The 24,409-nt window shown below is 40.1% G+C and overlaps 1 protein-coding gene across 1 annotated transcript; it reads right to left on the reverse strand.

Annotated features, from left to right (window-relative positions):
• ppp1r7 (protein phosphatase 1, regulatory (inhibitor) subunit 7) lies at nucleotides 1–24,067 on the reverse strand. The gene is given in 11 exon segments (XM_034182997.1): nucleotides 1–2,723; nucleotides 4,324–4,410; nucleotides 4,526–4,630; nucleotides 4,736–4,852; nucleotides 5,015–5,177; nucleotides 9,084–9,214; nucleotides 11,025–11,090; nucleotides 18,233–18,288; nucleotides 18,766–18,861; nucleotides 24,014–24,034; nucleotides 24,037–24,067. Coding segments are annotated over 11 exon segments (1,035 nt in total). The 5' UTR covers nucleotides 24,053–24,067; the 3' UTR covers nucleotides 1–2,546.
• Between the last annotated feature and the right edge of the window lie 342 nt (nucleotides 24,068–24,409).

Here is a 24,409-nt window from a genome sequence, read left to right on the forward strand (position 1 = left end):
TATTTTATGTAGTATAATTTTATTATTTGCATTATACATTCATTTTGAAAATAGTCAACCAAGTCCAAAACCTGAACTCTTACATCTACAATAATTAGCTAACTGCAATCAATCAAAATACTCATTGGGGATCTACAGTGGCCAAGGGCAAAGGTCATATTAGCAATCATGGTATCTTGCAGAAAACACATTACATTGTCTAATTTAAACAAAAGGGGGGAAAAAGAAAGAATGCATTTCTGGGTTTTACTTTACAAGATGACAGCTGTGACTGTAGACAAAACTGTATTTACACGCTTCCAACCACTCTCGCTCACTCTGTTCACTTTTAGTTCATGCTGCATGATAAACAGCATTACATTCACATTTATAATCCATAATCAACTTCATTTGATGTAAACACATCCTAAAATTACTGGTTTTATATAATCCTGCAGCTGACTTGTGGTCTCGATGGCCAACCATAAATAATTTTGAAAAATAAGGCATACAACTAATGCCTGTGAACGATGATCAAGTATCATCTTAAGACAAAATATACAAAATAAGCTGCAACACTACAGTATGTTCCTGCATCCAACTAATGTTGTAATAATGTTGAAGGATCACAATAAATTAAGAATTATATGCTGGAAAAGTTTAATATTTTCCCCACAAATCAAGCAATGCAATGAAATATGACACACTGAAAGGTACTCTGACCATTTAGCCCTGAGGGAAACAATTCTTACACAAAAGATACATCTCTAATTAAAATAATAAAATAAAGTATATGAAAAATAAACAATAAACTGTAAGAACAGGCTAGTTTTATGTTCAGTGTTGTCACCTTAGCAGTTAAGAAGCTATGACATTGTAGCAAAGAATGCACTAACAGCACTCTTATTTAAGCGACACTGAAAGATAAATGGGAATACAGAATGTAGTGTATTTGCTCGTCAGTTCTGCCATAAATTCCCAGGCTTTCCCAAAGCCGAGGCATGTACCCTGTACAATACAGTGAGTGAATGAATGCCAATGACAGAGTTATCACCTCTAAGTTTAACGCAATAAATCACAAACAGTATAAGCTATCGTGTTGTACCTTTTCAATTTGTAAAAGTACATTTTAACCATAGTGAGGACACGATGGTTAAAATTTCACTGAAATTTAATACACATCAAGCCAAAGGTGATTTAAAACTTAATATTGCACAACTGTGACCTGCTTAACTCCACCACTTCTGGATGATGGAAATTAGGAGCAGGTGTGGTTGAGGTTACATGTAGCTTGAAATGAGCTTGTCAGTTTAGTTACAATTTACTTCATTTCCAAAGCCTAAGTTTGGTGTTGCTAAAAGCTTAAAAAAAGGATATTAGTAATTTAGTCAAGGTTTAACAATAAAGCGGGGGGAGGGGGCACTTAAAAAACTATTATTTAATTCTAAATGAAGGTATCTAAACAAGGAGAAAAACAAGAGAAAAAGAGGCTGTTGCTGGATAGTTTACAAAATATACATTTCTGACTGAATCTGTGTGGTGCTGAATAAAGCATATTCATAGGGAGTGAAAAGTGGGGTACACGTTAATAAAATGCGAAGTCAAATTTACTTTAAAATATGCTGGCAACAATTTCCACACAGAAATTGTAAATAAATATAACAAGGTATTTTGTTGATTTTGTTCATAAATGTTGCCATTACCAAATACAGCTAAACAAAAAATGGTTGCAAATCTAATGATGTTGCAAATCCAAATGTTGTTTGGTGATGCTTCACACTTTCTTTACCTCCTTTCTATTAATCAGGGACATTTGTGTACACAAATGGGAATTGAACCACCAACTCCTCATTTATTGAATAAGAGTTCCGAACTACAATTTACTAAAAATAAGTAACATTTACTCACAAAACCAAGAGAACATACTATAAAATTTACTGAGAATTTCTGTATAGAAATTTATGCAAACACTTAGTAAATTTCACTCAACGTTTTTCAGTGCCGTTCAAAAAGAACCCAAATTCATCTACAACATTTTGAACAATGTAAAGTTTCCTTGTTTTAAAAAAAATGGTCATGGCGCACATGTACATGTGAAGTCACGTGACCAATTAAAGGAGTAAACCCCAAAAATCTCTCAAACAATAAAAATGCAGATGTGTTCCTCTCGTACTGATTTGCAACACGAATGCTGTAACAAATAAGTCTTGTTATTTTTGTAACCAGCACTGCCTGGATGAGGACAGAATAAATCTCTACATGCAAAACAATAAAGCAAATAAGAAGTACAGATGGAAAATGAGAGTAAGATACTTGGACTTCATATCCATCTTAATAAATGTTTTTAGACAACAGCAAAGTGAGAGAGAATGCGTGCATGCATACACGTGTTCAGTGAGCCGTGAGTGAGTCCAAAATTAGAATGCCGGCATAGATTTGTGAGCATATGCAGTGAAATTTTTTATTTATTTATTATTACTCTGTAAGGTTGAAAAGTTAAAAATCTGTGTGCAGAGAAGGTGGATTGGGACAACACTGAATTTGGCAGATGTTATATGCACTGCAGTTTAGAAGCGAATGAAGGTGGCATCGATCTGACGTACGCTGGGCAGCGCCAGCATGATCTTTCGCCGGTACTGTGGATCCTTCTGTAGAGGGTTTCTTTCCAGATAGACTGTTTCCAGAGATTTGGCATTCTTCAGCTCGTCAAGGTCTGACCAGTTATCGATCTGATTATCGTTCATCTGAGGAGGGAGGGACAGAAATCCCATGGAAAACAACACAATATTAGTTGTGTCTTGTACAGCCTGGATATAAACTAAATTCAACATTTGCTGGGAGCTCTGAAACTGCCCATTAGACGTTTGTATACTGCTTTTCTGACAGCCAAAAGTGGCATATTAGACAATTTCATAAGGTTTTATAGTTCTTGTTTATTAAAACTGGCTTTAAAAACAACATCAAAATAAAGCTCATTTTAAACTTCAGTCTCCCGTTTATGAAATTATCAAGTTAGCCTGAAACCAGGAGACAATAATCATGTGAAGCTCCTTGGGCCAACCTATGTTGTGATTTGGCGCTATATAAAGACATTGAATAAGGTGTCTGCCTTCTTAGTTTTGGTGTTATTTTGTCTGAAAGAATGTGGATACTATCACATTACTGACAAACAAGTCAAGCTAGATGCATGGAACAATAAACAGAGCCTGCCTGATTTACGTGTGCTGCCATCTAGTGGGCAAAAATTTGTGTCTCATCCAGGCAGCTACAACTACAGAGCTGCCAACCATCCCACATTGGGCGGGACAGTCCTGGTATTTACTCCTGTGTCCTGCAAGAGTGTGTGTGTGGTTGTGTGTGTGTGTCTGGGACGCCCATTAGTCCCACAGTTGTGTGGGTCTGGGCATGCCCCCAGACTCCCCTTGTTACGCTTCCTGGCGTTGGCGCTAACAGCCATGCGTGGCTGTCCCGCATTGGTAATTTCAAATGTTGGCACGTATGCAACTAGTCAACACACAAAATCCATCATGGCTTCCGATGTACCGCTATCAAAATTAACCAGGAAACAACTGCAACAAATTCCACCTAAGGAAGGACTACGTGTGCAACAAAAACAAGAAAGAGTGATTAGCATTTACAGAACAAGCAGATATGATCATCTTGGGGAGTGTGAGCATGATGAGTCTGAACATAAATGGAGAAGCTGACACTCGACATCCACGGGCAAACGTTCAGCTTTTTCAGTTTGCTTGTATGAGATGCTCATTCTGCAGCTTGGCAGAAGAAAACGAATCATTATCACCAGTAAGCCACCTTAAACACACACCAGACAAGCAAAACTGTAGAGTGACATGATCACATTACAGAGGGAGCAGGCAGATTATTTTTACCCAGAATGCATTGTGGTGACATGCAAATTTTTACCCACTAGGAGGCAGCACATGCAGCAGCCTCTATTTAACCCCTTAACGCCCATCGTCGCATATATGCTACAATCTCTGACTCAAATATGCAACTTACCAAATTGACCTGTATGCCTGTTGTCGCAAATTTGCAACATACCATCATTATTATTATAACATTATAACATAAAGTCATTACCAGAATACCCAATATTACTATCTAGTTTTTGTGCAAAAGTGAAATTAATAATCTCAACATTATTTACCATCTACTTAAAGGCAAAAACACACGCAAAACATTTTTTTATATACAGCTATATAAATTCGGGTGTTAAGGGGTTAAAAAGAACAACCTGCATCAAACTTCAGATCTGCTTTAAGAAAGCAGCACCATATAGATAATAACGACAAAAGTCTTGTAATGTCAGAAGTTTGACTGCACCCAGAATTCCTGCAGCTCTGTCAGATGGCTGATGTTTTCAATTTTCTTTACTCGATTAGCCGCGATGTCCAAGGTTGTGAGTTTTTTCTGTAAGAGAAAACAAATGTCTTTAAATGCTAGTTTTCATTCTGGAAGATTGTAGTCACGCCTTTGAAGAGTACGACACCCATTCAGAACGGGCCGGTGCATTTCCAGAACTCACATTGTTCTCCAAGCCCTCGATGACCTCAATGCCATTGTGGCTCAGGTAGAGCTCTCGCAGGCTCATAAGGTTCTGTAGGCCCTCGATTTTAGTGATGCGGTTACTCTGAAAATACAAGCACACAATCTCAAGCTTTCATTTGAATAATTAAGCTTTCTTTCTTTCTTTCTTTCTTTCTCTCTCACACACACACGGTTTGGCCCAGAATACCTGAATGCTTAAAACTGTCAGATTGTGTAAACCCTCCAGATTTTGGAGCTTTGTTATTTTATTTCTGCCAAGGAACAAACTTTGCAAAGAGGTGAGTGAATCCAGATTCTCTATGACCTGTGAACAACAAAAAGACATCAACATGGGTTTTTTTTTTAATCTGGTCACAAAAACCAGATGATAACATAGTTATATAATGCATATACACAAAGCCCCCCCCCCCTTTTTAAAGGAAGAAAAAAAAAGAAGAAGAGGAATAAACCACCCTTTGTCTCTCACCCGGATGCGGTTGGAGCCCAGCTCCAGCATCTCCAGGCCTGTCAAGTGGTCAAGGTTGGAAATGTGGCTAATTTTGTTGTGAAGCAAAAATAATTTCTTCAGTTGATTCAACGTCTCCAAACCTTCCACCTTCCTTATAATGTTGAAGGACACGTCAAGCTGCCTGTTTAACAAACAAAACCCCCCAATGAGTTTCTACAGCGTTAAGCCCTGGTCCCACCAAATAACGAACAGTGAATGAGCCACACAGCATGTTTTTTTGGTAGGAGAGGAAGTATTCAACAATCGTGAGAGAATAGTGGCTCTGAATATTCAGCTAACGACAGCTCATCTTTGAGCGTGGCGCTAATTTCAAGATCAAAATTTATCAACAACAGAGTAGGGCAGTTTGTGTACGGGGTACTACGAGGACAAACGAGGATTTTAAAGGCATGTTTGTGGTGAGGACAAGGCTGTTAAAAGCCCACGAGGACTGGACTGGCTATTTTTGATAGGCTTAGCCCTCTTGCGCACTCCAATTCCACCTGCTTTGTGCGCCGGACGCTGTATATAAAATAATTATTTTGTAGCGGATTAATCATTTTCTGTCAGAGCTTGGATGTTGAAAACACCTCTAATCGCTTCTGGAATCACAGAGGACTGTTTCATCTGGACCTTTTTTTCCCCCCTCTTTGCTGCTTCAAGAGGTGGAGAAAGTATTTGGAACAGCCTAAAAGGGAAGTATTTGTAATGTTTATATTGTAATAGCTTGGTAAAACGGTTGCATGTTCATTTCTTCTATATAAGCAGCTGTAAAAGTATGTTCATGATAGATTTAACATCTTGTTAATGGATCAGATGAGCCACACTGTGTGCGCACTGACGCAATGACTCACAGTCAAAACGAGCATTTACACAGAACGCCAGCTTGCAAAAGAACGATTTCGCAGTCAATAATAAACAAACACAAAGTTAAAAGTTGGATCACAGTGTCAAAATGACTGTGTTTAAAGCCGCAGAAAAAATGAAGCCAGTGAGAGGATGCGCAGAGATGACTGTCAAGGAACCCCTGGTTCGGTTCTAGCTGGTCTGGTGCATTTAATGACTCTGGAACACAGGTGAACTGCAGCCTGGCGCACACCAGCTGGACTGTGCAGGAGCGTCTTTTCTGGGACTGTGTTTAAAAAATGTGACATCACCTTGAATGGATGCTGTGAATTGAAAAGCCACACTTTAAAGGGACCCTTTAAAGTGTCCCTAGGGTGAATAAGAAGTCTGCGGGTCACAGAGCTTTCTCTTATCGTGCCCCTGTTCTGTGGAATGGTCCCCCTGCGTCAATAAAACAATCAGATTCTGTGGAGACTTTCAAGTCCAGACTTAAGACGCACTTCTTTTCCCTTTCATATGGCTAGCATACTGGTACAGGTTTTTTTTATGCTTTTTACTCTTTTAATTCATGTTATTAGTAATTGGAGCGTGCCGCGGCCTCAACTTTACCTAAAACTTTACCTTTTAGTGAAGCTTAGGGCTAGCGGCCGGCGATCACCTTAGTATTTCTTTTGTCTTTCTGATGCCTGATTCTGTTTTTTCTCTGTTTAAGGTGCAGCTCCATCCAGAGATGGGAGTTGTATTTGTGTTGGCGACCCTACTGTCCTGTACACCAACGGCAATTCTTGTATATTCATCCGTGAATTGTTTCTGTAATTTATGTTTGTAGCATGGCCCAAGCAGAGGGTCACCCCTTTGAGTCTGGTCTGCTGTTGTGTGGGCCGCCAGAAGAGGAGGTACTGCTGGCCCACCACCAGTGGGCGCCCTGCCTGAAGTGCGGGCTTCAGGCACGAGAGGGCGCTGCCGCCACGGACACAGCCGGGGGTGACAGCTGTCACTCATTATCTCTTGACAGCTGTCACCCATCTACTCTACATCATCTCACTCCATAAAGACCAGACGTCATCTCCACCTCGTTGCCGAGATATCGTACTTCTTTGGAGGTAATAGACTCAGCCGTTTGTGTTTTGCAATATATCTATATATTGTGAGTGTTTGCAGGAGTACCGGTTCCTTTTTCTGTGGAAGCTGAGTGAGTGCAGGACGGCACTCTTTTCCCCTGAGGAATCACTGCGGTACTCTACAGAATATTGAGTGAGAGGTGGAGGTGGCATTCCCACCGTTGTTGTTACGGGGTGTACACACACCCACACTTGACTGTCTTTGTTCTTCGCCAGCAGTACCAGATCCGACAGTCGGGACGGTGATCACCTGGGAATTCGGGACTTGGCGGCTCCAGTATTCACCAGGTTCGGTGGCGGCGGAAATCGTGTGGTTCCGGCTCTTCTCAGGACAGACGTCTTCTATCCTCGAGCCTGCCCACACGTCACCTTTGTGGATTGACTGTAATCATATTCTGAGATTGTCTGTATGTTCGTTGTGCACCTTCACAACATTAAATTGTTATTTTTTGGCTCATCTATTGACCGTTCATTTGCGCCCCCTGTTGTGGGTCCGTGTCACTACACTTTCACAACATCTGCTTGAGGTTTCTTCCTCAGAGGGAGTTTTTCTTTACCACTGTTGCTCTGGGGGTTGGTAAGGTTAGACCTTACCTGTGTGAAGCGCCTTGAGGCAACTCTCTTGTGATTTGGTACTATATAAATGAAAATAAATTGAATTGAAATTGACCAAGTGTGGGAGGGGACCGAGTGTGGACCAAACCCATGCCTAAACGTGCACCAATGCCACGTTACATGGCGCTACATGGATCATATGTGGCTTGACATGGATCATATGCAGCGACACGAGCCATTCGAGGCTGGGCGGGGCTCAAATGACAGGTCGGTTGTGGCTCACTAAAGGCTGATACATGGCACATGTAAGGTACAGAGAGGCACACAGAGGCGCCTAAAGCCCAGGTCACATGGCACTAACGAAGGACACCGAAGCCAAAATGAAACAAGAAATCTGGACTTACGCTGACTTTCGGAGACACTGTTTAACCACCATCCAGCTTTGTACCTGTAGCTGGTGCTTCGTCAGTATTTTCAAACTGTTGAAAAATGTGAACGAATCCCGACGACAACCTCAATTTGTCCATATTCCGTTTTGCTTTCTGTCTTGATGGTTCCTCATCTTTTGCGTAGTTCCCGTATCATCAGCATTCCATTTGGCTGTTGCCCAACTTCGTCCAACCTCCCAAGTCCGACATCTTGCACGAACATTGACGATATCTGAACGGATCAATAACTGAAGCTCAGACAAGCTGAATGTGACTCGTACATGTGTGGAAAGAAAAGCAACTTTTTCATAAACAATAGCGGCAAGAACGTTTTATCAACTACTTTAACTATTTACACATGTTCCAGCCATCTGGTGCACAGCCGTTTGTAGCGCACAGCTGTTTGTAGCTGTGCACACACGCACGTTCCAGCCAAGACAAATCTGTTATCAAGACAACCATATCTCGTGCTTGCAGGTGCTGTGTAGAGTGCAGGGTGGCTGCAGAAATGATCCCAGGCTGGCGCTCTGTCTCATACCCACTGTTAAGTCACATCATCATGAATATTTCATTTTGATTTGTTCAAAAGCGTCAAGGTCACCGTTCACTTCGTTTTTCTTTTGTTAGTTTCAGTTTTGTTTCATTCTTTTATGCGCTCTGGACTCGCAGGCTTTTTGGTGATGGGAGAAGTGCAGGCTAATTTGTCTACTTTTTCTCAATGATTGGTAACTTTGTGACTTTTTTTTCCCTTCATTCAGCTATCGCCGTGTGCTGTATGACCGGGCCCTTAGTAGCGGATACGTAATTGCTGAAACATGGCTCATTCTTTGAATAATCGCTGACACACCCATGCGTGGCTCACTATTCATGGCTTATTATTCGGTGGGACCGAGGCGTTACATTACTTGACATTGTTATATTTAAATGTGCTCTCCCTAACCCGAGGATCTGTGTGAGACGACACAAATCTCAAGTTCATTATCCATCAAATACAAATATATGCTAAGAATTAATTAACAAAGGTTGTTAATAAAGACTAGTGAAACTTAAGCTGAGGAAAACGGGGGTGAAAAATCCTACAGGTTACTTCAAACTCACTCCAACTCTGTGAGGCTGTGCAGGTTCTCCAGTTTCCGGATATGATTGTCATAGAGGTCAAGTTCCCGCAGGGAGCTCAAACTGTCGAGGTTTTCTATCTTTGTGATGAGATTCTGTCGTAAAGAGAGAGTCTGTAAAAAAAGAAAAAAAAAAGAAAGAAAAAAATTGGTATTGTCAACAGTGTCTTTTATCACAACTATGTTCTTTCCAACTCACACACCTTGACCATATTCAGGAAAACTGGTTTTGTTAATGCCATCCTGCATCAAAAATATGAAATGGTAATAACAGAAATGGTAAATGGACTGCATTTATACAGCGCTTTTCAATCTGCATCAGACACTCAAAGTGCTTTACAATAATGCCTCACATTCACCTCAAGCCCAACACTTAACAACTAGACTATCACCTCCCCCAATAATAACCCATCCATCCATTAGTTGGAGTACACAGGTACAGAAAATGGATAGATGGGTTGATAATAATAATGATAATCATCATCTCACCTTCAAATTATTCACATAGTTTTGGAAAAAAATTATTTATTAGTGTTAGAGTTCAGTTGTTAAAACCAAAAACATACATCATATCTGTGGTAATGCTCATACTAGATTAAGCAATGCAACATAAACACATAAATGTAAACTAATGTAACATATTGAGGAAACTGTGGCAGAATAAAGATGTCACCTAAAAGTTTTATACTGTGTGAAATCAGTTGCAACTCTGCTGTGTCAAAAAACAATCAAAAACAACTGTATTAAATCGACGTACAGCACTGTGCTGGTGTCGAGTGAAAACATAATTTCAGTATAGGAATTTAACTGGAGAGCACTAATTAATTAATGTGTTTTTAAATTTGTCATTTCTTAGAATGATTTATTGTTTGCTTGTTTAATCTATTTTCTCTCCAACTCTAGCATCATAGGTTATGACATAAAATTAAAAAAATTCTAGACATGTACAGACAAATTATTAAACAAATAGACAAATATGCGTAAAAGTGAGTTAACCTTGACAAAGACCTGCTTAAACAACTGATTACAGTGATTTATTCCAACAGTGAATTAGTATCACAGAAGACGGAAGACTATGTAAGTCCATTAATACTAAAAAATATTCTTATGAATTTCAGTCCTAGTGAAAAAACTTTTAAATTTTTACAAGATACAGATTTAAGAGCCACAGTGGTGATGGGGTGACGGTATTTAAAAAGATCACAAATGTACTGAGAAGAAAGTTAGTGATGGATTTGTAAATCACAACATGCATTTCAAATTGTTATTTGTAACTAAGCGACAACCACTGAAGTTCCCACTACAGCCTCTTTGACGGTGTACAATCAGGTCGAGTTACTACAACCCTCATAGACATTTTCATCAATCTATCTCAGAACTTGATTTATCTTAATTACAGCAGATAATTAGGCAATAATCAAAATCACTAATAATGAAAATCAGGCCATATGAAGCTCTTAAATGTTATTTCTCAGCCAATGCTGGCAGGAAATGACATAGTAACATAAAAGTTTCATTGATTTTACTGCAAATTTAATAATTTTAAGTCTAAGAAAAATCATTCTGTATTATGACACCCAACATTTTTTTCTGAATCAGTTTCTGGGATGTAGTGCCCATGATATATTTTGTTTTCCTGGAGTTGGGACACATTTTTTTTTCTCTTATCAATCAGTAAGATTTTTCATGCCAGAATTCAGCTCACTTTCAAAACTGTAATTGAAAAGCAGAAAATACAAATTTTTGTGGACAAATTATTTACTTTTTTGCAAGACTTAGCAGTGTCTGTACTTTTCAAATAAGATTAAGGAAAGCATAAGTGGTCTACCTAGAAGTAACAAAGTCTGCCTGACAAATATCAAGAATTTTTGTATCCCTAGCTGCTGTAGAGTAAGAAAGATACTGGTGTTAAACGGTTACTTACTTTAGCCTTCTGTAGCACCTCTAGCCCCTCAATCTTTCCAATACGACAATGAACAAGATCAACATCCTGAAAACATAACAAAAGGTTTAGGATGATGTACGGTGCATCCGGAAAGTATTCACACCACTTCACTTTTCCACATTTTATTATGTTATAGCCTTATTCAAAAATTAAATTCATTTTTCCCTCAAAATTCTACACACAATACCCCATAATGACAATGTGAAAAAAGTTTAGTTTTTTTTTTTTCTTTCAATTTTTGCCAATTTATTAACTTTTAAGAATTCAAATTTAACAATTTGCTAACAATTAAGCTGTAGAAACATCTCAAGGATGAACAGTGTAAACAGGATGCACTTGAGCTCAATTTTGAGCTTCTTGGCAAAGGCTGCGAATACTTATGTACATGTGATTTTTTTTTTAGTTTATATACAACCCCAATTACAATAAAGTTGGGACATCGTGTGAAATGTAAACAAAAACAGAATACAATGATCTGCAAATCCTCTTCAACCTATACCCTATTAAATACACCAAAAAGACAAGATATTTAAATGTTTAAACTGATAAACTTGATTGTTTCGTGCAAATAGTTGCTCATTTTGAAATGGATGCCTGCAACACGTTTCAAAAAGGCTGGGACAGTGGTATGTTTACCACTGTCTTTCCTTCTAACACCATTCAATAAGCGTTTGGGAACTGAGGACACTAATTGTGAGTGTCATGATTGGGTATGAAAGGAGCATCCCCAAAAGGCTCAACCATTCACAAGCAAAGATGGGACGAGGATCATCAGTTTGTGAACAACTGCGTGAAAAAAATAGGCCAACAGTTTAAGAACAATGTTTCTCAACATTCAATTGCAAGGAATTTAGGGATTCCATCATCTACAGTCCATAATATAATCAGAAGATAAGAGAATCTGGAGAACTTTGTGCACATAAGCGGCAAGGCCGAAAACCAATATTGAATGCCCGTGACCTTCGACCCCTCGGGTGGGGCACACACACACACACACACACATGCTACTCCTTTCGGCTTCTCCTGTTAGGGGGCGCCCCAGGACTACCTGGCAACTTGGTGGCACTGACAAAAAGACAGGAGGCAGCAGTGGTGGTTCTACACTGAATTAGGTGAGACCCCCTCGGTGTCATTTTTTATTTATTAATTTATTATTATTTTTTATATTTTAGAAGTGCCCCTCAAATAGCATTGGAAATTGACATCAAAAGACCACAGGCTACAATTTTCTACATTTTGTATCCCCCGTTATAGCTTCATGATGAAGTGGTATCAAGGAGGATTTTCTTAAGTCAGTTTGAACATTCAATATCTTGTCTTCATGGTGTATTCAATTGAACATAGGTTGAAGAGGATTTGCAAATCATTATATTCTGTTTTTATTTACATTTTACAAAACATCCAAACTTCATTGGAATTGGGCTTGTGTGTATATATATATATATATATATATATATATATATATATATATATACATACACACACACATACACAGTGAGGAAAATAAGTATTTGAACATCCTGCGATTTTGCAAGTTCTCCCACTTAGAAATCATGGAGGGGTCTAAAATTTTCATCTTAGGTGCATGTCCATTGTGAGAGACATAATCTAAAAAAAAAAAAAAAAATCCGGAAATCACAATGTATGATTTTTTAATAATTTATTTGTATGTTACTGCTGCAAATAAGTATTTGAACACCTACCAACCAGCAAGCATTCTGGCTCACACAGACCTGTTAATTTTTCTTTAAGAAGCCCTCTTATTCTGCACTCTTTACCTGTATTAATTGCACCTGTTTGATCTTGTTACCTGTATAAAAGACACTTGTTCACACACTCAATCAATCACACTCCAACCTGTCCACCATAGCCAAGACCAAAGAGCTGTCCAAGGACATCAGAGACAAAGCTGTAGACCTGCACAAGGCTGGGATGGACTACAGGACAACAGGCAAGCAGCTTGGTAGAAGACAACAACTGTTATGATTATTTATTAGAAAGTGGAAGAAACACAAGATGACTGTCAATCTCCCTCGGTCTGGGATTCCATGCAAGATCTTACTTTGTGGGGTAAGGATGATTCTGAGAAAGCTCAGAATTACACAGGAGGACCTGGTCAATGACCTGAAGAGAGCTTGGACCACAGTCACAAAGATTACATTAGTAACACATGATGCTGTCATAGTTTAAAATCCTGCAGGGCAGCAAGGTCCCCCTGCTCAAGCCAGCACATGTCCAGGCTTGTCTGAAGTTCACCAGTGACCATCTGGATGATCCAGAGGAGACATGGGAGAAGGTCATGTGGTCAGACGAGGCCAGAATAGAGCTTTTTGGAATCAACTCCACTTACCATGTTTAGAGGATGAGAACAATCCCAAGAAAACCATCCCAACCGTGAAGCATGGGGGTGGAAACATCATAGTCTGGGGGTACTCTTCTGCAAAGGGGACCGGACGACTGCACCGTATTGAAGGGAGGATGGACGGGGTCATGTATTGCAAGATTTTGGCAAACAACCTCCTTCCCTCAGTAAGAGCATTAAAGATGGGTCATGGCTGGGTCTTCCAGCAATGACAATGACCCCAAACACACAGCCAGGGCAACTAAGGAGGGGCTCCGTAAGAAGCATTTCAAGGTCCTGGAGTAGCCTGGCCAGTCTCCAGACCTGAACTCAATAGAAAATCTTTGGAGGGAGCTGAAACTCCAAACCTGAAAGATCTAGAGAAGATCTGTATGGAGGAGTGGGCGCATGCTCTTGCAGCGACCAGCAGCAATTGGGAACGTCTCTGTCTCGTTTTTGATATATGAGCCTGTTTGAGTATCAAGGTGTGTAACCAGTTTCTGACTTGTGCATTAAGGAGAAGGACCTGTTTTTATTGTCCATCGAACACTGTGTCGGGAATGGAGGTTGTTGCTCTGTTTTTACTGTGGACGCTGTGTCATGCCGCCATCAGCCTCAGCCCTCCCGCTGGAGAGTTTACGCGGATCCAGTATAGCAGGGATCTTCTTCTGCAATGAGAATATTCATTGCCTGCGGACCCTACTTTGGACCTCCTTTTACCGAGAGTTGATCTATCAGATTATTTTAAAAACTCTCAATATGTTTCTCCTCACAAAACCAGGAAGCGAGGGAAAAGGGGCGGCGCGCGTCAGTGGCTGTGGAGACAAGCCATGAATCGGATCCCCCTGCCGTCTATGATTCTGATGAATGTTCAATCACTCAGAAATAAAGTTGATGAGCTACAGGCACATATACATTTCCAACATGAATTCAGGGAGGCGTGCCTGTTAGCGATAATGGAATCCTGGCTTACGGATAACGACGCTGACGCAAATTTGGCACTGGATAACTTCGGGGAACCCCTTCATCTCGATCGTGACGTAGATGTGACTGGCAAATCACAGGGGGGAGGAGTGTGTCTTTACGTCAATGAGCGCTGGTGTAAGAATGTCATTGTGAGAGACAAACACTGCACTGAAGATACAGAGCTTTTAGCGGTGTCCTTATGCCCACCATATTTACCCCGAGAATTTCCACAAGTATTTGTTATTGTGGCGTATGTGCATCCCAAAGCAAAAGTCGACAGAGCGTCTGAGACTATTCTTAATGTGACTCAAAAGCTGCACTCTAGATGTCCAGATGCGCCCATCTTTGTTCTTGGTGATTTAACCAATGCTCTCTGAAACATGTTCTGAGGAACTTTTATCAGTATGTCACGTGCGCAACTAGGCAAAATAAAAATTTGGACATGTGTTATGGTTCGGTTAAAGGAGCGTATAGGTCCTACTCTCTCCCACCCTTGGGGAGTTCTGACCACGACTGCGTGCAGCTGATCCCAACGTATCGCTCTGTTTTGAGGAAGGGCAGAGCTTTGACCAGGCAGTCCAAGCTGTGGACGGAGGATGCTGTTATGGGCCTTCAAGGCTGCTTTGAATGCACTGACTGGGATATTTTTAAAGAAAGCTCATCTGATATTGATGAGCTGACCGATGTTATCAGCAGCTATGTAACTTTCTGTGAAGATCTTTTGATTCCTAAAAAGACTGTTAAAATATATCCAAACAGTAAACCTTGGTTTTCAAGATCTGTAAGAATTTTAATTAACAGGAAAATGAAAGCCTTTCATGAAGGAAATTGGGAGGAGGTGTTAAAGCTACAAAGATAGATTAAAACCGAGATCAGGAAGGCTAAATTGGGTTACAAGACCAAACTAGAAAAACAACTTAGCCAAAACCAAATGGGCTCCATTTGGGATGATCTAAATTTGATTTTAGGATCAAATAGGAAGAAAAATAATAATCACAAGATAACTCTTAATGGAACTAAATCTGGAAAAGAATTGGCCCAAGATTTTAATTCTTTTTACTTGAGATTTGAGTCTCTGGATTTTATTCATAAAATTTGTAAATGGAAAAATGACTTGTTATGCCCAGGTTCTCCTCCTTTTAATGAACAGGCTGTGGTTACTTGTTTCAGAAGAACCAAGGCCAAAAAAAGTCCGGGGCCAGACAACATCTGCAGCCGTTTATTATCCTCTTGTGCAGAACAACTAGGCCCGGTGTTTTTTGATATATTTCAAAGGTCAGTCAACGAACAGAGGGTTCCTAATGTTTGGAAACAAAGCACAATAATCCCTGTAGCCAAAATCAAATCCCCCAAGGTCTTCAATGACTTTAGACCTGTGGCTCTGACTTCACTAGTTATGAAGTCTTTTGAAAAATTGATGAAGAACGAACTTCTTTCCCAGGTAGAGCATTTACTCGATCCTCTTCAGTTTGCTTATAGGGCTGGTCGAGGTGTGGAGGATGCTACTGCCACCCTCTTAAATTTGGTCCTGAAGCATCAGAAAGTCCTAAGGCACATGCACGTCTTCTTTTTTTTTTTAGACTTTTCTTCTGCTTTTAACACTATCCAACCACATATTTTAATATTTAATAAATAAGCTTGTTAAGGATTTTAAACTGGATTTTAGTATGGCAGGTTGGATTTTGAACTTTTTAACATGGAGATCTCAACGAGTGAGGGTAAATGGTTGCCTTTCTGATGTTCTGTATTCCTCAACTGGCTCACCACAGGGTTGTGTGCTGTCCCCTCTCTTGTATATTTTGTATACAAATGACTGCCGCAGCCACTATAAGAATCGCCATATATTAAAATTTGCAGATGATTCTGTTATAATCAGTCTCCTGCATGGTGATGAAAGGGAACATGGCCCTGTCACGGCAGATATGGTTCAGTGGTGTGACGACGACTCCTTGCAGCTGAATGTTGTCAAGACAAAAGATATGGTTATTGACTTTCAGAAACGGATGACCTCACCCAAAACCAGTACAATCAAAGGCCAACAGGTGGAGCATGTGGACAACTATAAATACTTGGGAATGCTGATAGATAGCAAGTTGAACTTTAATGACAATGCAGACCTGCTGTATAAGAAGGGTCAGCAGCATTTGTTTTGTCTTTGTAAGTTGTCATATTTTCAAGTGGACAGGACAATAATGACCCTATTTTAAAAATTTTGTGTTGAATCGGTTTTAACTTTTGCGATGATGTGCTGGTACGGAAACCTCAGCATTAAAGCAAGGAAGCCACTTCACAACATTGTAAAATTGTGCAGCAAGATCTTGGGGGCTCAGCAGACCTCACTGTCTGATTTGTTTTCCAGACAGGTGAGAGGAAGGCTCAGAGGATCTTATCTGATCGGCCACCCTCTCCATGGTGAATTTTGTTATTTGCCATCTGGAGCGAGGCTTAGGTTTCCTACAGTGAGGAGCAACACATATAAGTACTCCTTTGTACCTGTGGCTATCTCAGTTATGAATGCTGACCAGAGGAGGAGAAGCAGGTACTTAGGGTTGATAGTAAATCGCGTTAGGTAACTCGGTTCCATTTCCATTGATTCAGGTCTGTACTGTGTCCCCCTTGTGTACTGAATGTCTGGTGAGTTTTTCTTTTCTTTTCTTTTTATTTTGTACTTTTCTGTATACCCATTGCTGTACAGCTCGTTGCTCCTTTGGAGACATTGAATAAATAAAGTGAAAGTGGAGTGGACCAAAATCCTGCTGCAGTGTTTGAAAACCTGGTGAAAAACTACAGGAAACATTTGACCTCTGTAATTGCAAACAAAGCCTACTGTACCAATATTAACATTGATTTTCACAGGTGTTCAAATACTTATTGGCAAGCAGTAAATACAAATAAATTATTAAAGTAAAATCACACATTGTGATTTCCGGATTTAGACTGCATGTGTGTCTAAAACACCACGACTCCGTGTCGTGCATTCAAAACCGATAATGCACGGCTTCGAGTTGTTTAATTCCGCTTATACCATGGTCCCCATACAGTGAGCTACACACAAATATTTATTTAAGTTAACAGAACTTGATAAAAAATGTGAGAGTATCTGGACTATTTTATGTTTTGTCTCCGATGCACTGTGTCTGTGGCTCGCACCACAGCGGGCCACTCAAACCGCCCCCCTCTCTGCTGTGTGGAGCTGTGGCAAACTCTGGCAACAGGGTCCAGAAACTATGCTCGCTGTTTTGATGTGGAGCGCTCGGCAGCCCGCAAGGATAGAACCATTCTCTTCTTCTTTCCCGTCTTCAATCTTGTTCAGTTAGTCTGATGTTAAATCTTTATGCCGTTGCTTTTGCTGTTCTTCTTGTTTGCTCTCCTCCTCTTTCCATTCCTAAAACATTTTATTTTGGCCAAAAATATTAAAATTCACTTGGAAATCCATGTTTTATCGCGTTTCTGTCATTCACCTGTAAAACACAGCTGATCTGTGCCAACTGATTGCACGTTGCTATGGTGACGACCAGAGCAGAGTGATATTACAGTGACTTAACTCGCCAAACTACGTGTGCGTAGACATGAAAATATGCACGCCAGTAAGACATGGAATTCTCACTGACCATGGTGTGTATATATATATATATATATATATATTATTTCAAAAAAAAATTAATTAAAAAAGTTTTTCATGTTGTCATTATGGAGTGTTGTGAGCAGAGTTTAGAGGAAAAAATGAATTTACTCCATTTGGAATAAGGGTGTAACTAACAAAATGCCGGCAAAAGTGAGTTGCTATGAATACTTTCTGGTTGTACTGTACAGTCTATAAAATATGCACAGAGCCTTGTGACATTCATTTCAAGCAAACAACAAACAAACACCTTCTCACCTCTTCCTCTGGGTTCAAGGTTATGGTGTCCATATCAACAGGAGACTCTTCCTTACCTATTATTTATTTTTAAAAAAGGAGGAGGGCTACATCATTACAGTCATGTGGAATATTTAATAACACAATAGACAAAAAGATATACCCTGTAATATTGGCAGGTAGATAAACCATGTCTTAAAGATTGATTTCTATGTTAAACCCTTAATGCCCACACATTTTTCAATTGAATGTAGATCTCAGTATATGCTCTACCAAAACTGCTGAGCTGAACATTACAGGGTTAAAATTATAATATAGCTCACTGTCCATTGTATTTGGTTGGGTTAGAGATGTGAGGAATATGTCAACCAAAGTATTATGTTTTGCTTCAGTTAGTGAGTGTGTGTTTCTGCTTTCAGGACTACAGTACTGAAATGTTGTGAACCCATATTCAGGGCTGCAACTAATGATGAATGTCGATACAACACAATCTGATCTGCAGCTGAAGAGATTACACTCTACATATCTGCTCTAATTAATTTGTTGCAATTTACTTGTGGTAGAGGGCTGGTTGGGATCCATATCACCATTGATACTTCTCCTCCGGGTCTCATCATCACCGGACTCTTCAGACTCTCCCCTTCGGTCGACTAGAGTCAGCACACACAAAAGAGAATGAAGCTTAGTCCATAATATTGACATGAACTGATATATTTAGATGAGACTGAGGAAAATCATTGTCTTCCCCTGTGCTGCACATAACTGTGACTGGTGGCGCAAGTGGCAATAGTTTTATTCACAGTCTCAACAATCACGACTGGGCTAGAGCAATCATGGGGGGCAGGGGGGAGGTGTCTAGGTGACTTACCTCCTGAATTTCCGTTGACAAAGGTCACTGTTGAGGATAGTGTGATCTAGTCAGCTTTACCATGCTGTCCTATGCTCTTTCAATTTATTAAACACTAAAATAAGTCAATTCCAAAAGAAATGTAACATAAAATCTAATTATCAGCTTTTCATCTATTAATCTGTCAATGAAAGTTTGAAGGAACAACAACATGTATGGCAGTGAAATGCCTGTGGAGAGAACAATTAATTCTGGTCTCTAAAACATGGAAGACTATGCACAGACAGCAAACATTTCTTAACTGTTGCCTTACTTTGACATAAATATCCTCAAATTAAATATGACTGTCTTCACTGTACTGTACTGTTACGTTAGGCCAGCTTTTTTGAGTAGTTTTATAAGGCTGATCCTTGTGCTAGGACATTAGACATCTCCAGTGTCCAGGCTTTTATGACTGATTCTCCACTCTGAACCACCAAATGTTGTTGAGATTGCAAAGCTTGTGAAACAGCTGAGGGCAGGGAAAATTCCAGGGTGGGTGGAGATGCATTTCTTTCAAGGGGACAGGGATAATCCCTACAAAGGGATATGTGAGTACTCAGAGCGCTAGGGTGAATTTTGGCAGTGCTTCTTTGCAGTCTATGTTGATTTTCGCAAAGCGTTTGCTTCAGTGGATCGGGCTGCTCTCTTGAACATCCTGAGAATTTGTGAGATCCCCAAGGAGTTGCTGAACATATCAATCAATCAATCAATTTTTTTTTTATATAGCGCCAAATCACAACAAACAGTTGCCCCAAGGCGCTTTATATTGTAAGGCAAGGCCATACAATAATTACGTAAAACCCCAACGGTCAAAACGACCCCCTGTGAGCAAGCACTTGGCTACAGTGGGAAGGAAAAACTCCCTTTTAACAGGAAGAAACCTCCAGCAGAACCAGGCTCAGGGAGGGGCAGTCTTCTGCTGGGACTGGTTGGGGCTGAGGGAGAGAACCAGGAAAAAGACATGCTGTGGAGGGGAGCAGAGATCGATCACTAATGATTAAATGCAGGGTGGTGCATACAGAGCAAAAAGAGAAAGAAACAGTGCATCATGGGAACCCCCCAGCAGTCTACGTCTATAGCAGCATAACTAAGGGATGGTTCAGGGTCACCTGATCCAGCCCTAACTATAAGCTTTAGCAAAAAGGAAAGTTTTAAGCCTAATCTTAAAAGTAGAGAGGGTGTCTGTCTCCCTGATCTGAATTGGGAGCTGGTTCCACAGGAGAGGAGCCTGAAAGCTGAAGGCTCTGCCTCCCATTCTACTCTTACAAACCCTAGGAACTACAAGTAAGCCTGCAGTCTGAGAGCGAAGCGCTCTATTGGGGTGATATGGTACTACGAGGTCACTAAGATAAGATGGGACCTGATTATTCAAACCTTATAAGTAAGAAGAAGAATTTTAAATTCTATTCTAGAATTAACAGGAAGCCAATGAAGAGAGGCCAATATGGGTGAGATATGCTCTCTCCTTCTAGTCCCGGTCAGTACTCTAGCTGCAGCATTTTGAATTAACTGAAGGCTTTTTAGGGAACTTTTAGGACAACCTGATAATAATGAATTACAATAGTCCAGCCTAGAGGAAATAAATGCATGAATTAGTTTTTCAGCATCACTCTGAGACAAGACCTTTCTAATTTTAGAGATATTGCGTAAATGCAAAAAAAGCAGTCCTACATATTTGTTTAATATGCGCTTTGAATGACATATCCTGATCAAAAATGACTCCAAGATTTCTCACAGTATTACTAGAGGTCAGGGTAATGCCATCCAGAGTAAGGATCTGGTTAGACACCATGTTTCTAAGATTTGTGGGGCCAGTACAATAACTTCAGTTTTATCTGAGTTTAAAAGCAGGAAATAAGAGGTCATCCATGTCTTTATGTCTGTAAGACAATCCTGCAGTTTAGCTAATTGGTGTGTGTCCTCTGGCTTCATGGATAGATAAAGCTGGGTATCATCTGCGTAACAATGAAAATTTAAGCAATACCGTCTAATAATACTGCCTAAGGGAAGCATGTATAAAGTGAATACAATTGGTCCTAGCACAGAACCTTGTGGAACTCCATAATTAACTTTAGTCTGTGAAGAAGATTCCCCATTTACATGAACAAATTGTAATCTATTAGACAAATATGATTCAAACCACCGCAGCGCAGTGCCTTTAATACCTATGGTATGCTCTAATCTCTGTAATAAAATTTTATGGTCAACAGTATCAAAAGCAGCACTGAGGTCTAACAGAACAAGCACAGAGATGAGTCCACTGTCCGAGGCCATAAGAAGATCATTTGTAACCTTCACTAATGCTGTTTCTGTACTATGATGAATTCTAAAACCTGACTGAAACTCTTCAAATAGACCATCCTCTGCAGATGGTCAGTTAGCTGTTTACAACTACCCTTTCAAGAATTTTTGAGAGAAAAGGAAGGTTGGAGATTGGCCTATAATTAGCTAAGATAGCTGGGTCAAGTGATGGCTTTTTAAGTAATGGTTTAATTACTGCCACCTTAAAAGCCTGTGGTACATAGCCAACTAACAAAGATAGATTGATCATATTTAAGATCGAAGCATTAAATAATGGTAGGGCTTCCTTGAGCAGCCTGGTAGGAATGGGGTCTAATAAACATGTTGATGGTTTGGATGAAGTAACTAATGAAAATAACTCAGACAGAACAATCGGAGAGAAGAGTCTAACCAATACCGGCATCACTGAAAGCAGCCAAGATAACGATACGTCTTTGGGATGGTTATGAGTAATTTCATACATAGTCAGCGACATAGTCACCATATACACAAACATGTAAGTGTTTCCCAGTGAAAACCGGTGTTTGTCTGGGATATGTTCTGGCTCCTACACTGTTCAATGCTTACGTGAAATGGGTGTTGGTATCATTTTCACTGGTATGTCTGTGGACAACAGAGTTCTCAGCAGGATTTTTTCTCAGCATAATAGGATGGAAAAAAAATCACCTTAAGAAGCCAGGGGCTCAGCACAGCTGTGCTCACACTGAGGTGACGCTGGGATAAGTTCTTCCGGAGGGAACAGAGGATGTCTCATTTAGGGAAAAAACGGTTTTAGTCGGTTTATAGTATGTTGTCTGTTTTACGTTTGGAAAGAGGTGTCATTTGATTTAAAACAGCGATTCGCTTTGAAGTTATTGATTCTGGAATGATCCGTCTTTCCACCTTTACTCGGCAGAGAGCCTTAGAAAATCTCACAACACACACACACAGAGCGGAGGATGTTATCATTATTACGAGTTTCATGAGGGACAGTAACTAAAGTTTAGAAGCCAGAGAAGCGGGAGATATTAATGTTCCAGTCCACGGCAGAGAACCGCGTTGTTGACTTCCCCGCAAAAAGGCACGTTAATAACGAACAAATAGAAACTGGCTGTGTGAAGCAGTGGACATTCTTGTTCCTGCCCGCATCAATAGAAAAAGAGTCCTGTTTAGTTGACTTTAATCAGCAGAAAAGGTGAGTCATGACTGACATCTTTAAATGGCTTTGATATAGGTTGATGAATAAATTGTGGGCACGCAGCTTCTAAATCAGAACCAGCGGGTCCACAATTAATGTAGAGAATGATCATTTTCTTGTTATACACCCTCAATAACAATACAATGCAACAGCCCAACTGCAGTGTAATTTTATTTTTATTATAACAGCGTAATGGACCGTTATGCTGTTATAATGCTAGTGAGAACTCTGGGATAAGGTAACGCATGGATTCCCTTCAAACTTGGTGGGAGTATGACTTGCATAGATATCTAAACATGCTTAGATTTTGGAGTAGTTTGGCCAAAGATGAAGGAAAACATGGTCTAAAAAAACCTTTGTTTTTATATGTCATCTACCAAGATGCCTAGATGGATCAAAGTTGATGAGAATATTACTTTGATAGATATCTAGAGATTATTAGATTTTGAAGTGGCATGGTCAAAGGTCAAGGAAAACATGATATAAAAACCCAGCTTTTTTGTATGTCTCAATGACCTCAATCATATAATGATGAACAAAATATTTCTGACTGATTGGTATGAATGACTTCATAAAAAGTCACACAGAAGTTGTATGATGAAGTTATATATAGTCCAAGAAAACCATTATAGATATACAAATATTTTGTGTTTACAATCCATTTATAACGTGGTGTGTAGAGTGTACAGGGTATGCATCAGCCCTCTGTTTTAATAGCAGAAAGGAAGTAAAATCTGTTGTTTCCAGTCTGGGGGTTTGTGATCTGGCTCCTGCAGAGTATCTGCCCTACATAGATCCATGCTCTAAATTTAGTTAAATTCGTCAGATGTGTTCTTCTCCAAACACCATCTTTAGCTGTGGCAGATGCTCTCCAGAAGCAGGTCTGGAGTAACCCTGGTTGACACTTTTGACTGGTTCTGCAAAGTGCAGGCCTGTGCAGAACATTCAGCATCTGCTGCCTGTCACTGGCTCAGTTTACATGCCTACGATCCCAGAAACGCGTGCATAATAACCTGTTTCAAGTAACAAAGCAATCACGTTAACATCAACGTCGCACCGTTAAAACAAGCTGATGACTGCACTTCACGGTTAGCGAGGAGTCATAGTTTTGCTAGCAAGGCCGGCTAGGCTAGTTAAGGTTACGTAAAATTGGCATTCAGTTCCACCAGCAAGTAAAGTAGAGGGTGCAGGTGGACAACCTAAAATGAAGCTGGTTTTCTATTAGAAAAACAATCTAGCTTAACGATAAATGAAAAACATCACCTAACGAAGCTTGCTGTTAGCCTGTTAGCTACTATTAGCCAAGGTCTGCTTAGTAATGGGAAGTAACATAAAAACACGTATATGTTCATATGAATTAATATAGTACATCTACTGTGCAGATGCCAGCTCTTTAGATACTGAAGATACTGTTGCGTTTTCTATTTTGGCTCACCTTCCATTTCTTGCAGCTCCCAACAGACAGGGAAGCCATGTTTCCTGTAAACAGTCCTGACAACCGCTCAGCCAATCACGTCAAAGCGCGCGCGCACGTACGCACGCGCACACACACACACACACACACACACACACACACACACACACACACACACCACACACACACCACACACACACACACACACACACACACACACACACACCACTCCTTCTTTCTTGCTTCTCCCGCTAGGCGGCGCCCAGGACTACCTGGCAACTTGGTGACCACTGACAGAAAGACAGGCGGCATCAATGGCGGTTCTACATTGAATTAGGCGAGACCCCCTCGGTGTCATTTTTGTAATCTATTAATTTATTATTATTTTTAATATTTTAGAAGTGCTCCTGAAATTGC

The sequence above is a fragment of the Thalassophryne amazonica genome, chromosome 12 (assembly GCF_902500255.1).
Source record: "Thalassophryne amazonica chromosome 12, fThaAma1.1, whole genome shotgun sequence".
Taxonomy (NCBI): Eukaryota; Metazoa; Chordata; class Actinopteri; order Batrachoidiformes; family Batrachoididae; genus Thalassophryne; species Thalassophryne amazonica.